This window comes from Phascolarctos cinereus, unplaced genomic scaffold, assembly GCF_003287225.1.
Source record: "Phascolarctos cinereus isolate Bilbo 61053 unplaced genomic scaffold, phaCin_HiC Scaffold_5;HRSCAF=322, whole genome shotgun sequence".
Classification (NCBI taxonomy): Eukaryota; Metazoa; Chordata; class Mammalia; order Diprotodontia; family Phascolarctidae; genus Phascolarctos; species Phascolarctos cinereus.
Window position 1 is genome coordinate 121,674,926 of NW_027555958.1, and position 18,181 is coordinate 121,693,106.

General features: G+C 38.5%; 1 protein-coding gene across 1 annotated transcript in view; it reads left to right on the plus strand.

Moving 5' to 3' along the window:
- The first annotated feature begins 1,851 nt into the window (after positions 1 to 1,851).
- The window catches only part of LOC144457639 (uncharacterized), a 109,668-nt gene continuing 93,338 nt past the window's right edge, over positions 1,852 to 18,181 (plus strand). Inside the window, exon 1 of the mRNA XM_078155550.1 lies at positions 1,852 to 2,471. Within this exon, the coding sequence (XP_078011676.1) occupies positions 2,403 to 2,471 (69 nt within the window). The 5' untranslated portion in view covers positions 1,852 to 2,402. The remainder of the gene's footprint in view (positions 2,472 to 18,181) is intronic.

An 18,181-nucleotide genomic window follows, 5' to 3' on the forward strand; every position in this document is an offset into this window, starting at 1 on the left:
TTAAAAGTCATTTTGATTCAAAACTTAGATTTCACAAAGAACCTATTTTTTCCCCAATTAACAGAGTAATAAATGACTCTTCTATTTGATTAACTCCATCAAGTCACTAAGCTGTCTGTTAGTGCATCAATGGTTTGGTTTATGAAATATGCTGCCTTCAATTTAAGTCAACAAACTCCACTGAGAGCAAGCAACAATTTTGTTTACATTACATTTGTCTTCCAGAAAATTCAAACTACTGAATGAAAGAGCATGGTCCAGTGGAAAGAATGTTCAATCTGGATTCAAATGCTGCCTTGGTTATTCTACTACCTGTATAACTTTGAGCAAGTTACTTAATCATTTATATCATATTCCTGCTCTTTGATGAGATGTGTTATGGTTTGCAGCCAGGAAGAGTTAGGTTCAAATTCTGCCTCTGACACATATTGGCTGTGTAACCTGGGGAAGTTAATTAACTTCCCAATGCTCTAGACAGCTCTCTGAAAACCTAAATTGCAGAAAAGGTATCAACTTGTATTGCTAGAGCGGGGCCTCCTATACCAGTGAAATGACAGATCCAGTCCCTATTCCTTACCTCACAATGCCCCAAAATATATCATACATGGCAGGCATTGCATTTTGGATGAATTAATGCAAGTTTACATATTTTCTGCATTTTGATTATGAGGTAAGGAGGTGGTGCATAGTAGTCAGATGATTTGCTGAAAGTCACACACTGTAGCAGATCCTAGACATGGTGCTAAATATCTGTGATCCTAATGACCTATTCTGTCAAACTATGATATATACAGTTCTCACTTTGGGACTATAGAATGTTTGGGGTGTTTTAATCCAAGGAAGATATTCTAGGTTATTTTCAAAATACAGTAGCAAAAGTGGCCAGATTAAATTATATGACTATATATTTCTATTTCAATCACTTGGTATATAAAGAATAACATAGACAAGGAAGCTTTGTTTCTATTTTTACTTAACTGGATCCCTTTAACTTAAAAAAAAAAAGTTCTTTCCCACCAGTCCAATGGAGTTTGATTATTTCTTTTTAAGACTCCAAGCCTTTGAATAAATAGTATTATTTATATACAAGGTATTCTTGTTTCCTTTAGTGAAAAATAACACAACAATCCTCTTATGTTCTTATTATGACAAGACAAGGGAGAGGAAGATAAAAATGATATTTTGTCACCTTCTGGAGAAAAATTGGCAATTGGGATACATGAGATTAAACATCTTTCTTAACCTGATGAAATCTCCTGGGTAGTTTTATTGCCTATCTCCATTTGGACACTTCATGAAATAAATGAAATTATATTTTCATTCAAAAGGCTTTTATTGAAGGAAATACTGTCAATTGTTTTAGAGAATCATGAAAAGAAAGGAGCCTGCATTTCATAAGGAAGTGAGCACATTTTTTTTTTATGGCTTTGACTTAAATGGTCCAAACAACAACAACAAAAAAAGGGGTAAGGGAACTATTTTTGTGTTCATCCCAAGGGAAGCATGCTGCCTTTTGGTTAGTTCAATGTCTGCACCTTTATCTATCCTTGCTCAGTTATTCATGACCTATTATTCCTTCGTATTGCACTGTCTTTCTATGTGTCTCTCTGCCTCTGTCTCTGTCTCACTCTTTGTCTCTCCTCTTTCATGTTCCTCTCTCCCTCTTCTCGCTGGTCTGTCCCTCTGTCTTTCATTCTCCTTTTCTCAATTCTCCCCTTTCTTCTTCTCTTCTCTCTTTCATTCTCCTATCTCATTCTCCTTTCTGTCTCTCCCTCCTTTTTCATTCTCCTCTCTCCTCTCTCTCAGTCTCCTCTCTCCTCCCTCCGCCTTCTCTCTTCCTGCTCTCTCTATTTCTTGCTCCCTCTCTCAGCGGCTTAACTACAGCTCCCACTGGAACTCGGCACAATCAAAAACAGCTCTCCTCTCCAACAGCGGCAAGACGCGATCACCTGAAGAACAGCTAACTGAAAACCCAGGCTCTAGAGAGGGAAGGATGCAGCCAGGTAAAACAGGAGGGAGCTAGTCTCTCCTGTGCTCCTATTTAGATTAAAAAAAAAAAAAAGCCTGGCATTTTTCGGCGCCGGCTCCCATTACCCCGAGACTTGCTGCATATGGTCTGTGGGCTGCCACAAGGGTCGTGTAGCAGTTGTGATTGTGAATTCGAGGAATGATTAAAAGAAAAAGGATCTAGCCTATGGCAACCGAAAGCTGGGAAAGGTCTCTGCAGTAGCTGGTGCAGCAGAATGAATGAGTGAAGGAAGGACTCGCTGCCTGAAATCTGACTGTGCTTCTCCCCCCCGCTCTCCTCGTTAACTGTCTCCAGAAGGGATACTGAGGAAAACAGATGCACTAAGCAAGTGTCACACACTGGACCTATAACTGTGTACACTCCATTGTGGAAAATGGTAAACAAAGACATGAATGGATTCCCGGTCAAGAAATGCTCAGCCTTTCAATTTTTTAAGAAGAGGGTAAGGACTGGTCTTGCTCGTATTTTTCCTCCTTTTGTTTCTTTTCTTGAAATGGCGTTTTTATGCCGAACAGAAGCGGGAATATTGCTCTGGTGACAAACCCTCCCTGTAAAGTGGTGTGTGAACGACTAGTGAATGAACTGAGAAATAAGGTCAGATAGTACCTGCCTAAGGTGCAGTTGAGGGGGTGGGAAGGGAGAAGAGGGGCCGGGGGGGGGGGCAGGGGGAAGGAGGAGGTGAGGAGAGGGGGATGGGCAGTAATTGCTAGAGGCAGGGTCAGCTATGGAACAAAAATTCTCCGTCAAAACCATAGATTCTGTGCCTTTGAAAAGCATAATTGGACCAAGTACAATTCCAGCTATAGCTTTAGCTTTAATTCGGGGCTCTTGAAGTACCTCACCCTTTCTCCTGTCTGTCTGTCTGTCTGTCTGTCTGTCTGTCTCTCTTCTCTTTCCCCTTTCTCTCCCCTCTCCACGTTTAAAGTATTCAACTTTCTTACACCTTTCATTCACTTAGTCTAGAGTGATGCATTGTCTTCTTCATTCATCAGGAGAAGTACCTCAAGGGTCCCCAAATCATCCAACCTGTAATAAGCTATGTCTTTAGCCACAGTACCAATTCATGAGAGAAGATATAATTTAGAACTAAGGCAGTAAAGGGCAAGCATAACCTCATTCAGAAATATTGGAGGCCATCCTTCAAGAGCTGTCTTTGAATTCCCCTCTGTTCTGGTTGGGCCAATTTAGCGCAATTGCCTTTGGTTTCGGGTTTGTTTTTTTTTTTTTGAGAGAAAGCAGCAGGAGTCTGGATTTGACTGATAGCTCAGTGCTTATTATACATTAATGTATTTTTTGAAAAACTGCATACCAGAATGTCAGAGCATTTCACTGTGTTCTATTGGTTGGGAATGGGCAGAAAAAGGGAAATACCAGTTCCCTTTCTGTTTGACGATAAAATCATGCCATTGTGCAGGCAGCATAGGTGGTCTGCATAAACCTGCATATTAATGTCCAAGCAGGAGGTAAGCTAAGCGGTTTTGTTAAGTGGTCCAGTGACATCAGAAACTCCTTAATGAAGAGTGTTTCTTAGGGAATGACAGCCTGCCCCCACCTCCTTCCCATCATGTTTAATACCCTGGGGTAGCCCCATCAAAATTATTTTGTTCATTCATTCTTTCTGTCCTCCATTCATGTACTCTCGGTGAGATGCCAGGAACAGAAATGCAGTCACTCACTTCATTTAACCCGCCAGCACAACACAATGAAAGGCAAGTTGGTTGAATTATGAGCAGGGATGAGCAAACTCCCTGCACCAGAGAGAAGTAAGCTGGAAAATACAAGCAGCTTGTCAGGCAAAGACGAGAGGGTTGGAGAGGTCTTTTTTTTTTGCCAGTCTTTGATTTATTTCTCATCACTGAAGTCACATCATTCCAAAAGGTCCTGGGGGCAAAAATAAATGCATGGAAAAAAATATTATTTCTCTGTTAGAAGATGCTTGTGCAAAAGCAGAGGCAATAAATGCCATGTGTTGCTTGTTACCAGGGCTGTGACTGATCCAAGAAAGATTGAGTCACTACAACTAACTGGATCTTTACGGTGTCAATTTTCATACCTCTCTCCACCAACATAAAAATAAAAATCTCTCCTTGGAAGATAATGGTGGCCACATATATCAGCAGGCAATGAACAATCTGCTAATAAAACTATCAGATTTCTTCCCCCAATGATTCTCTTAACTTATAAAGTGGGGGGAGGGGAGGAATTGTATTTTTGCTTTAATAGTTTGAAGAAAAGAGGTATCCTTATTCAACCATAACATTGTAGAATGGTCTAAGTTTTTTAAAAAGTTGCCTTTCATGTATATTGCAAAGGAAATGTGCTCACTGAAATACTAATTAACCATCTGCTGCCCTTCTGCTAAAAACCATAATCTACCAATTGTATGAATTTGGTGCTGTAGCAGTCCTTGATATTTATTTTTAAAACAAGAGCAAGGGAACTTACCTACATCTTGTTTGGGGGTGCATAAAGGATGTGAATGGAAACAAAACAAGTTACACCAATATGACTAGTCATGTGTTTCATCTGCCCATTGACCTGTACCTATCAAATTACTTGAAGTAGAGACAGGGTTCCAACCGCTCTCCCACTCTATGTTCATCCTTTGACTATCCACTCAAAGATAGCAATGATATCATTATGTCTAGGTAGGTAGAGCTTTCAACTTAGAAGTTCCTTGATTTTTCAATGACATTATACCCTAAATCCTATATTTTCAAAGTTGATTTCAACTTATGATCATAGATAGCATTAAAATAGGGGGAAAAATCTTGGAGATCATCTAGTCCAAGGCTTTTTAATCTTTATACCATGAACACCTTTGGCAGTCTGGTGAAGTCAATGTATACCACTTCTTAGAATAATGTTTTAAAATAGACAGGATTACAAAGGAAATCCATTCTGCTGAAATACAGCTATCAAAATACTTTTAAAAAAAAAGGTCATAGGTGTCCAGTTAGAAACTTCTGAATACTAGTTTCTCATTTAACAAAGGAAAAATGGAGGCCCAAAGACGTTAGGTTTCTTGCCTAAGGTTATCCAATTCAAAGAGTAGCGTCAAGATTCGATTCAAATCCTTCACCATCAAATTTGCCACTCTGTCCTATTACTACACCACCCTGCTTTGCATCATGGCTTTGGGTTTTCCTAAAGAATAATCCTTTTATTTTTGAATTCTATGGTCTGAATAAGTCCTGAATGAAAACCTAGAGGGTTTTACTAGACTAGGTAAAAAAATAAATAAGTAAATAACTTTTGACCGATGCATAGGTATTATTGTTTTAATTGCTTAAATCACTGAAAGTGCTGGACAAAGGAGAGCAGTGGTTTAAAGAAGATTCTTTCCCAAAAGAAAGTTGCAGTTCATCTCCAATTACTTTACCTCTGCAAACTATAATCCATCTTAGCAAATAGAACATTTTCTAATAGTTCTGAAAAGACGGGTATCTTATTAGACTTGTGAGTACTGACTGTCTCAATGGACAAGAGGCAATATGGCATGGCGTGGTAGAAAAAGTGCTATCCTCATAGTTTTCAAGAGATATGGGTTCAAATTCTGCTTCTGACCTCTGGTACTTACTAGCTGCATGACCTGGGACAAGTCCCTTCATGTCTCTTAACTTCATTTTCTTTATCTATAGAATGGGAATAATTTCACTTGCATTAATGACAACAACAATAACAATAATAATAGCTAGCATTTATAAGCTATCGAAGAGTCAGAGAACCAAGTTTTGAATTTTGGCTCCCTAATATAGGCATCTAGATGGCTCAGTGGCTAGAGCGCTGGGCCTGGAGTCAGGAAGACTTGAGTTCAAATTTGGCCTCAAACAGTTACTAGTTGTGTGACCCTGGCAAGTCACTTAACCCTGTTTGCTTCAGTTTCCTTATCTGTCAAACGAGCTGGAGAAGAAAATGACAAACCACTCCAGTATCTTTGCCAAGAAAACCCCAAATGGGGTCATGAAGAGTCAGATATAATTGAACAATGCCACCACTTACCAGCTTATATGATTTTGGGCAAGTCTATCCTCTCTGGGATAAGTTTCCTCATTTGTAAAATTACACTAGATATGTGATCTCTAAGGACTCCTCTAAGTAAAAATCCTTTGACTAAATTAGAGTCTTAAAGGAAAAACAAAATATGTCCTGGCCAAAAGGACTATAAGTTCTTCAAAGAAGAGAACAAGAGATACACATGGAATAGTTAAGGAGGAAAGAACTATAAGGTATGCAAAGTTCTTTACAAATATTATTTCATTTGAACCTCACAACAACCCTGACAGGTAGGTGCTATTATTATCCCCATTGTACAGATTGGAAACCTGAGGCAGACAGAGGTTAAGTGCTTTGCCCTGGGTCACACAGCTAACTAAGTGTCTGAGGCCAAATTTGAACTCAGGTCTTCTTGACTCCAAGTTCAACACTGTGGGTCAAGCATTATGGAAATCTGAGTTATTAACAATAAAGCCACTTAACTAAGATTTCATATTATTAATCTTACAGCTTCTAAAAGAAAAGATCATTAGATGTACTTACATTCCTTTTTTCCCCTAGGGTTCTTTAGGAGTAAAAGTAAGGGGAATATGATGGAAAGTTAGATTTGGAGTCGTAGGACCTAGGTTCAAAGGTTAACTTTGCTTCTTAAGGAGAATTGCCTCCCTTAATAAAATGTAATTTCCTTGAGGACAGAGACTGTTTTATTTTTTATATTTATACGTCCAGTGCCTAGCATATAACAAGTGCTTAATAAGTAAATGCTTCATTAATTAATTGGTTAATCACTGATGTTATGATAGTCTATGCTATCAGAGATGGGCTCTCTACAAGTGGTCAAATTCCTAGTCAAAGGACTTGACATCTGTCCTCTCAGTGTAGAGGGGGACTATGGAGAGGAAATCCACAATGATTTTATCAAATATAGTCCATTTTCTGTGTGGTAAGGAGAAACAATAGGGAATACTCCCAAAGAGGCAAAAGGCCAAATAAAGATGCCAAAATATTCATAAAAGCACTTTCATGATAGTAAAAAGCTGGTAACAAACTGGTGCGCATTGCCTGAGTAGCGGCTAAGCACACTGAAGAACAGGAATATAACGAAACATGACTGAGCCATGAGAAATATGAAAAGATTTACATGAACTGATACAGAGTAAAATAAACAGAACAAAGAGAACTATCTATACAATGACCAGTATAAGCTGAACAAAGACACCAGAATTCAGATTAACTACAAAGATGAATCTTAGCTCCAAAGGACTGCTAATGACCCTTACTTTCCCTTTCAGTAAAAATGTAGTGGACTCCAGATGTGGAATATTGCATACACTGTCAAATGCAGTCATTTTTGTAGTTTCTTTTAATTTTTTTTCTTTGCTATGAGATAAGGCTCTGTTGAGGAAAGGTTGTTATTGGAAAAGAGACAAGGAGTTCAAAATTTAAAAAATTAGAAAAATGGATGGAGGGAGAGAGAAAGAATGAATATGAATGGGGAAGACTCACTTTGGTCCTCAAACAAACCAGAATGTCTAACATTGATTCTCCTCCCTGTCCCTTCCCTTATCACGGTCTCTCCTCTTCTAGGTAGTAGATAAATTCTACTGGTCATTAATATGCTCCTCCCTAGATAGGAAGGTAGGATGGCTTGTTCCCAAAAAGATTTTAACATTTTATTATCCATTCTGGTTGTATGCAAATTTGGCATTTATGAAAAATAATTCATTTTGGGGTTGGAATATAAGATCTTATGATCTTTTAGCTGTTAAAAGACATTCAGTTTCATTCTCACAGCTTATTTCACTGATAGAATGCCTAGGCTTAGATATTTCTATTGTACTTCTCTTAATGGGCCAGCCAGGATATGTCAGTGATTGACTTGGCCATTTTCCTTTCAGTCAGCATCTCTCACTCCCTGTGCTGGTTTATAGAATCTGTGTTGTTTACCCTCCCACCCAGAATCCTAAAAATACTTCTTTCCATTTCTTCTTGCTTATTGTTTTCATGTGAACTCAGAAAAAGCAAACAGAAAAGAAATGTTTGGGGCTCTAAAATACAGTTTTCAGTTTTGCCAATGACTCACAGCAGAGTTGGACCAGAGGGTCACACCAGGGCAGGAGATGACTTGGTTTCTGCTGTTCAGAGAAATGGAGGGAGGGAGGGGCAGAATGTCCCTTTGTGCTTTGGAATGAAGTATCTCTCACACAGTTCTCAAATTTTATGTGGCTTTGAAATATTGGCAGGTAATCCCGACTGTGCTTCTAGGCTTAGGAGATTGTGTTTAGGCAAGGTTATGAGTGAAAAACAGAGTTGTAGCAGACTTCTTTGTAAAGTCTTCCTTGAAGAGCAAGTGTTGAAGCATTGCTAGCACATGGACATTGGTGAATAGCAACACTCCAGACTCACCTATATTTTTGTGATGTAGTGGAAAGGATATTTGGAGCCAGGAGATACCTGAGTTCAATCCCATTTCAGATAAGTCACTTAAACTCTATCTGCCTCAATTTCCTCAAATGTAAAATAGGGATAATAATCTCCCAGGGTAATTGTGAGGATCAGTTCAGATAATATTTGTATAGTGCTTAACATAGTGCCTGGCACATAGTACGCATTTAATAAATATTTTGTTCCTCCTCTTTTCTTCCCTCCCTCCTTTCCTTCTTTCCTTCCTCTCTCCCTTCTTTCTTTCTCCCTCCTCTCCCTTCCTTCCTGTAAGGTCCCTTCCAGCTCTAAAGTTATGATCCTAAGGCTAAAGAATCTCTTAGATCTCTTCCCACTCTTAAGACTATGATTCAATTAAGACTATAAATAAAATAGTCACCATTTATGGATGGATGAGACAGACCAGATTGGTACTTTCTGTGTGTAAAATGATGATGATGATGATGATGATGATGATGATGATAATGATGACAGCATTTCTATAAGGCTTTGAGGTTTTCAAAGAACTTTACAAATGTTATTTCTTTTGATCTTCACAGCAATTCTGGTGGGGGTAGGAGGAGGGAGAGCTGCTGTTATTATCCCCATTTTACATATAAGGAAACTGAGGCAGACAGAGGTTAAGTGACTTGCCTAGGGTCATACAGCTAGTAAGTATCTAAATTCGAACTCAGGTCTTCCAGACTCCAGGCCTAATTCTCTATCCACAGTAGCACCTTGCTGCCTTTAAATGCAAAGTAATTTAAAATGTAATAATAAAAACACCAGAAATTGATAAATACCAAGATTGTTAGTAATTTAGATTAATCTAGGGCCCCCTCCCCCTTCCCCAAATTCCTTTGTATATTTTGCATTTAATTACCTATGTACATGCTATTTTCTCCAAAAAGGAATTAAGCTCTGTGAGACAAATATGAGTTCCCTTTTTGTCTTTGTATCTCCAGTGCCTGGTTTTGTGCCTGGCACATAGTAGGTACTTTATGAGTGCTTGTATTGAATTAAAGTTCAACACCCTTTTATTGTCAGAAAAAAATATTCTGTGTTCAAGTTGCTTTAAAAAAAAAAAGTGATTTGTAAGAGATACAAATCACTTGCCTCCATATACATAGTGCCCACACAATAGTTCAGTAGCAAATAATAGCAGTCAAGAAGTTAGCATGTAACAATTGACTGCCACAGATGATGAGAGCAGACACATCATGAATCTGCCAGTTCCCTAGCATGTTGTCTTGTTGTCTCTAAAAACAGTTTCAGTTCTTCACTCGTCAGACTATCTGAGCCTAATATTCTTGTTCCCTTAGGCCATCCTAGGGAGGGAGAGTTTTTAACTGCTCTGTAGCTTAAAAAAAAAAAGCTGCTTTGAGAACCTGTAGATAATTTCTCAATCAGACTTATTTACCCGAGGAAGTATGCTATGTCTCTCTAGCTACCAGTTGTGTAAATTATGAAGTCATCTTTGCCTTAGACTTAGTCCAACTCTCAGCCTTCACCTCTTTGTCTTCTTCGTCCTCTTCTGAGATTCTCCTCCTCTGGTTTCCCCCCAAAGCAGGGTTCCCAGAAAGGTGGTCCACCTTCTTCCTAAGGCATCACAGTAGTTGAAAACAAATACACAGTTCATTTCACATGGTCGACAAGGGATGGATGGATGGATGGATGGATGGATGGATGGATGGATAGATGGATGAATGAATGGCAGCTCAAAATACTCCAATGGCAAGGCTGTCTGAGGGCTAATGTGGATACATTCTTCCTGCTCTTTAGTTAGTATTTAGAGCTATAGGATTGCAGTCACAGTTTGTTTTCTCTAGCACCTTTCCTGGCAAACATCTCAAAGTGCTTTAGAGCTATTTGCAAGAAGGGAACTGAAAATTGAGGGTGTGGATGAAGACTATAGGAAAACTCTTCCCATCATTAGCACAAGCTGCCAAAATTTGACTCTAATTACTTTCCAAAGCCTGCTGTGACATCTTTCTGTGAAGAACCTGCCTGACTTGTGATTTAGCCTTGCTATCACCTTGGCCTCCTTTCCTTCCTGATACAAGGCTCTCACACAACAGTCCTTTTGCTGAAGAGAGTGAAACATCATGTGATTTTTATTCTCTTTTTTCCTTTTATTTCCTTGGGATAGGGGGCAATGGGGGCAGAGCAGAGAGAGAAACAGCCTGATTTGGGAAAGTTCCTGGAATCTCTCCTACCTGAGCACAATGGACTCACTGTTTTCTCATCAACAGCTTCAGGAACACCTCTTGCCCACCCAGCCTTCCATCTTCTCCTCAACGTTCAGTTAGCCTGTCCTCTTGATGCCAGGATGTAAAACCTTGCCAGCTCAAAGGAGAGCAGGAGTCAAGTGGCGAGTTTCAGTGCTTCCAGAAATAGAAGGGCTGGAGAGATTCAGAACCTCACTAAAACACGTTTTAAGCACAAGCTTCCCAAAGGGCCAAAATTAAAATGTGTCAGACAAAATAGAAAATCCAAGTTAATAGCCTAGGCACTAAAAATAAGCACGAAAGCTGGCTTTCAATGTTTACTAAAAATGTTTTCTTGCCCTCCATGATTTCTCTGAGAATTGACTTAATTTCTTTTAGGCCCTAGACTTCTGGGCTAATGTTTATTTAGATAAATACATTAAATTATAGAATGAATGACAGGGAGGTAAATTCTTATAAGCAAGACACCAAATCAGAAATAAGGATGTAGAGTGCAGCTGGTAGCTAAAAAGTACAGTGTAAGGATATAGCAAAGATACAATTAGTCAAGTTTAACCTACCATTTCATGAAACTTCTCTGAAGGGGAGATCTTACCTGGTAAAGAGAATTTATAATTGTATATTGTTTCCTCCTTGATGATAAGTGACAAACTCTTATAATTCAAAGCATTCTTTAATGTGTCTTCCAAAATTATAGAGCGGGGAAAATCCATTTTTCACACCTCTTTCCAATTCTCCACTCATATCAATTTCAAGGGAGGACCTAGTGACCTGAAGGTACCAACCTCAAGGTCTCTTAGCACTTCCCTTGGCTTTAACTCATATGTAGGATGAGGGCTTTGGATCAGATGACCTCTAAAGCTCCTTAATGTTTCCATGATGAAATGAAAAAAGCAGATTTCAGACTTGCTTTGGAAGGTATTGAAGAACAATTGCAGCATCGTTGTACCAGGGAAAGAGCATCAGTTCTGGAGCTGGAGAACCTAAGTTCAAATCCTTCCTATGAATACCTGCTGTGTATAACTTAATACCTGAAGACTCTGGTCACTAAATTTTCTGAGTCCCAGTTTTTTCATCTGTGAAATGAAGGCCTCAGACCAGATTGCTTCTGACTAGCTCTAAATCGATGATTTTGATTTGATGAAGTTGCCAGCTTCATCCCACTATATCCCTAGACAGAGCTATGCAGCCATATTTGCACTTATGTCACATTTTTTGTGTAAAGGCCTCATTTTATGTAAGTTCCAGCATGATGGAATATTACTTTGCTAGACTGAGCATATGATGTGCAGGTAAATTATTTCTCCTGGTCCAGAGGGTCCATATAAAAAGAAAGAATGAGATGGAGTTATCAAGTTTCCCTTCCCTATTCCTGTGTAGCATTTTATTTCCTTGTCCCATCTGTTTCAGTCGTATTTATGAAGCCATAAGTTCCACAGAGGTAAATGAAGATGGTGGTACTGGGTGCTCTCTGGTAGACTGATAAAAGTTTTAGGCAAGTTTGGAGGAGGGCAGCTAAGCCAAAACTTTGTGCTTGTGAGGCCTTTCAGTATGATAAACTGAACCCACTTTTTTAGTCCATCTTTGTGTTTGGTACCAAACACTTGTAGTCTGAAACTCAAACCTTGACCTCTGCTACTTATTCTCTAAGACCATATTATAAACTCTGATTCTTTTTTTTTTTACTTTGCTTCTTCTAATCCCCCAAAAAACCTCATGCCTTCCTGCCTCTGTGCCTAACTCAGACAATCTTCCTCCTCAGTTTACCTGCAATGCTTTTCTCTACTCCTGGCTCTATCTGTTCATTCCCCACCCAACATCAATACCTAACTCAAATACCACCTCTTCCATGAAGTCTTGTGTTATTTCCCATTATCTACCCCTTCCTGATGGAAGTGAAGAACCTGTCAATTAAGGCATCTAGGACAAGCAACACACCTGTGGTAAGCTGCACAAAAGGGCAAGTGTCCTGAAATCAACTCTGTAATTCATGATGTGAATATACAAGAAAATTAAATTCGATTGAGTGGGAAGAAAAATTAGTTACCATATGCACAGATGTGCACTTTAAGTAGTGTCCTATTTTAACATTTTTTGCGAGTAGGCCCAGTTTTTCTAACATTCTTTTGGAAATACCTACATACATGCATACATACATGCATGTGTGTGTGTGTGTGTATAAATAAAATTTTTGTGTCCTTTAAATTTCAGGGCTGTGGAACAAAACTCAGACAGCTTTTAAAAGCACACCAAGGCCCTCCTGTTCTCTCTTATAGGAATGTTTAAAGAATCATTTTTTCTTAGTGTCTTTGTCTAAGGTCCTTGGTCTAATCTGAGTAAGATATCTTTATCAGTCTTTGACTAACAATTCTGAAACAATTCCCGCACTATACTCTGGAAATCATTCTTATCAAAGGCTTTACCAGTTTCTAAAGCAAGAGGCCTTCTCAGCCTAGGAAGGACTTCTCCCTAAAACTGACAAGAGATCAAATTCTGATTAATTCAATTAATGAAAATACCTCTGAAGTTCACTTTTGACCAAGTGGGAAAGGGAATTTTTAGAAAGAGCAGATGATTTTTGGAAAATTACTCTCCAGGGTGCTTCAAAAATTGTTACTATCCTTTGTGATTAATGAAGCTGTTACCTAAACTCTGGACTCCTATTTAATCTTGTTTAAGGAATTTTAGTCTTTGTATTAAACTCTATAAATTGTAACTAGACATGACTTGGATCTGAGAGATTTTCAAAGGGAGGTTTGAATTATCCGTTTGGATTTTTCTAAGCAGAGATACTTAGAATTATTTAATGAAATAAATTTGTCCCTTGAAGATTTGTACCTACAATGTGGATTGTAGAATTTTCTTCCATATAAACTACCATTCTGGAGAATTCTTTGGCTAGACTCTCCAAAACACTTTTACTTCTCTGTGTTTTGGGTGGATGGCAAGTGTGGCACTAGAAGCTATTGTTGGGCAGGAGAAACCCAGCTGCTGTGTCTTTGAGGTCAGGATTGTGTTTGTGCCCACACTGAGCTATGGTAGGATCCTCTTCTTCTTCCTTTCCCTTTCACTCCCACCCAGTCATTTACCCTTCACCCTTCTCAGTGACTCCACTCAGTGCTTTTACATACCAGGTAGCTTCTGTAGCAAGTAAGGGGCCTGGCTCTTTAAGGGGGCTAGAAATACTGACTACTTGGTCTGTTAGTCAATAAACATTTTGATTAAGTGCCTATGTGTCAGGCACTGTGCTAAGCACCAGGGATACATAGAAAGACAAAAGACAATCTATACCTCAAGGAGCTCAACAATCTAATAGGAAGAGATAATAAATAAAAAGAAACTGAGGAAGAGGAGTGAGAGAGGGCATCCAGCGAATGGGAAAGATGAAGTCCAGAGATGTGTTGCCAAGTGGGAAATAAAGAGATGGCTGTTCTGGGAGATATCCTTAAATTGGAGTTCTGAGAGGAATTCTCTAATCTACTCTTTCCAATCGGGGGATAGAAAGGTCCTCAAGGGCAGAGTGTTCTGATGAGGTCCAAGTTCCAAGGTTGAAGTTATCTTACAAGAGAATGAGATCCCTGGGGCCATGATAGAGTCCAGAGGCAGCAAAGAAGTGAACCATTTGAGGTACAAAAATGCACAGCTTTAGGAGAATTCTGATCAGAGGTTTCATTGGAAGCCTATCAGTAAATTGCCTTAATTTGATTTTAAGATTCCTGAGTATCTTAGTACATTTCTAATCAGTAAAACTGGTTTTAATTTGATTTTATGATTCCTGAGTACTTTATTGCATTTCAAAGCTCAAGCCTGAGTCATTGGACTAGCCTAGTTCATTTAGGCCTGGCCTAGAAGACTCCCATATCACATTTTTTACATTGTAGGTATCTGTGTTTTGTTCTAATTTTTTATGTCCTTAGCAAGATTATAAGTTCCTTGAAGGCATAAGCCAATCCTTAAGGGTAGGGACTATTTTGCTATTTTTTTATATGTCTAGCACCTATAGTAGACACTTAATAAATACTTGTTGATTGAACCATATATTATTCTACTCTGTTTTCTCACAGAGGTCATCATGAGTTCTTTATAGTAGCTATTAAAAAAATAATATTTTATTTTTCCCAATTATGTATAAAACAATTTTAACATTCTTTTTTTTTAATTTTGGTTTCCAAATTTTATTTCTTCTTCCTTCTCTCCCACATCCCTAAGACAGTAAACAATCTGATATAGTGTACACATGTGCAATCATGTAAAACATTTCCATATTAGTCAATTTGTGGAAGAAAACTAAAAAAAAGGAAGAAAGAAAGTGAAAAATAGTATGCTTCAGTCTGTATTCAGACAACATCAGTTCTTTCTCTGGAGGTGGATAGCATTTTTCATCATGAGTCCTTTGGGATTGTCTTGGATCATTGTATTGCTGAGAATAGCTAAGTCATTCACAGTTGTTCATCATACAGTCTTGCTGTTACTTTGCACAATGTTCTTCTGGTTCTGCTCACTTCACTTTGTATCAGTTCCTGTAAGTTTTCCAGGTGTATAAAAAATGCTTATTAAATCGATGATAACAGCTAACATAGTGATTTAGCTTTATCAAATATTTTGCGCCTATTATCATGAGAACTCTGTGAGATAAGTATTATAGACAATATCACCATTTTGCAAATGATGAAACCAAGGCTCAGAGGGGTTGAGTTCCTAATATCACATAATGAGAGAGCTAGGTTCTGAACCTAGCACTTCCAACTCAAAATCCAGTGTCTTTTCCCCATGCCACAGTTACAAAGAGAAAAGGAATGTCGTTCAGTTTACCCTATCCAGAGATATTTCAAAGGCCTGCATTGCTAAGAGTTTACTATCAGGCTTCCAGCAAACTCAGGGAAGAGCTTAATTTTAGAGATGAGACAGCATTCCTGTTGCCTGTGAAATCATAACATTAAAGCAGCAAGAGTAAATAGTTTGGCTTGTGTATGAGACCAGCACTCACTTGGGCTCTGTGAAAAGCAGGCAATAATTTGGTTCCTTATGCCTGACTCCTAGGTCCCAGAAGATATAGGCCACCAACTTTAAGTGGCGTACATTAAGAGAATTCAAGCTTTGAAAGAGGAAAAAAACAAACGATGACCTCGGTTGTCCCACCCACGGTCACAGGAAAACTAGATCATGTGTCTTTCCACCATGAAAATCTCTCATTCGTGCATAGTTTTCGCCTAGATCTACTCTAGAGAGTACAATGTGAACTGTGGAGTTTTCTTTGCATTATGATCTGCAAATTGTACCTTTCTCTGGGGACTATTGACCCAAATGTATTCTCCCCAAAAGGCTGGGAAAGTCATCTTTTTTCTTCTGTTTTGAAGCGTTGACTATTATTTGGAAGTGTCCTGGTGAGGGGGAAGATTAGTGAGCTCATTTGGCTGTTTCGGCTTCAGATGATCTGGATGCAGACTAAAGTATCTTTTCTCAATTACTTATTTTTGTTTACATTAAATAATAAGACTTCTATGAGCTATGACAACAGCCCCAAAATGTAAATACTGTTTATAGTATAATTACTACTACCGATGGGGTGGTTTTAAGCTACTATTGAAGAACAAGGAGAATTAGGAATTCATGATGCTGCATCTCTGTGTGATATAAAGCTTACCTCTTATATAGCTACCTTGAGTGTCGTGTAGCATTCTAAGCAAATAATGATCTGGAGAAGGAAAACAAGGGAATGCCATATTTAATGTAATGTTAATAATAGTTAGCATTTATATCATGCTTTACATATATTATCTGATTTGATCTTCACAACAACCCTCTGGGTTAGATGCTATTACTATTCCCATTTTACAGATAAGGAAACAAGCTAATAAAGCTTTAGTGATTTTCCTGGGGTCACCTAGCTAGTAAGTGTCTGAGGCTGGATTTGAACTCAGGTCTTTTGGACTACAAATCCAACATCTTAATCACTAGGCCAAACAAATTCATCCCAAGTTTGATATTGAAAGAACATTGACAAGTTGACTGAAATTAAAGATAACAAGAGATAAACACCCTGTTGTAATTTGTGAAACATCAATTATTATTAATTTTAAGAAGACAAAGGTAATTTAAAAGAGGCCATTGGTGCAGTAGTTAGAGCACTGGGCCTGGAGTCAGGAAGACAAGTACTCAAATCTGGCCTCAGATACTTTCTAGCTGTGTGGCACTGGGCAAGTCACTTAACCTCTATCTGCCTCAGCTTCCTCAAATGCAATGGGGAATAATAATAGCTTCTCCCTCGAATGGTTATTGTAAGTATCAAATAAAATAATATTTCTAAATGTGCTTAGCACAGGGTAGAATAATGCCTGACATATAGTAGGCACTACATAAATGCTTATTCCCTTCTCTCCCTTCCCCTACAAGTTCTCTAATTACATTTTCATCAATATAACAGATCCCAGCCCCTCCACACTTTAGCCAGACAAGTTAATGGCTTACTGTGGACAAAAAAAAAATCATCACTTAGTAACCAACTGCACATTTATCGGGGATCTTCAAATGACAGGCCTATACTCACTACTGGTCTACAGGAGAAACTTTCAGCTTGGGATGACCAGCTAGCTTTATAGATAGAGCCTTTGGAAAGCCAAGATCACCTACATACCATAATGAGGCATCAGAGGAAGAATTAAATGGAAAGCTGATAAAGGCCTTCCTAAATTACTGTCATAGCCATTCTGCTACATGGGGACATGGTCTATGAATCACCCATATCTTTTCACTCAGCTTGGCTATGATTAAGGAGTCCTAACATTTAACAGGCTAACAAGAAAAATGCTATATATGGATAATCTCACTCCAAAATGCATTTGGTAGAACTATGCTTCTCCTAGGAATCTGGGGGGCTTCCACAGGGTTGATTCATGGCAGTAGTTGATAGAATCTCTGATGTGCCTCTATGGTGGCCATCAAGAGAAGGAACCAGTAAAACATCTTTAGTTGTTATGGCAGGAAGAAAGATTCTATTTTTTTTTATTCCCTCTTACCACTGAAACACAGATTGGAAGTTGGGAGACCAGGGTTCTAATCCTGTTTTTGCCACTAACTCTGTGTGACCTTGAATAATTCATATACCCTCCTTTATGGTGATTTCCAAAGCATTAAAATGATGAGGTTGGATGTAACAATGTCTAAGTTTCCTTTCAGTTCTAACATTCCGTGACTAGAGACCTATTTATTTTGGGGTTGGGGTAATGTTTTCAGAAAAAAAAAGAGGGAAATAATGTAAAAATAGCCTCAAAAGGCTACTATTCCTATTTATTTATGTATTAAGGCTTATTTTACTGATAGTACTCACTTCTACTCTTTTATCATCTTTATTTATATTGTGCAGTAGAAAGGCCACTATAGGTTGACTCAAGAGACCTGAATTTGAATTCCAGCTCTCCCACTTCATTGCTGTGTGTTCATGGGCAAGTCATGTAACTCTCCTAAATCTTTAATTTTCTCTTCTGTAAAATGGAGATAACACTTAACT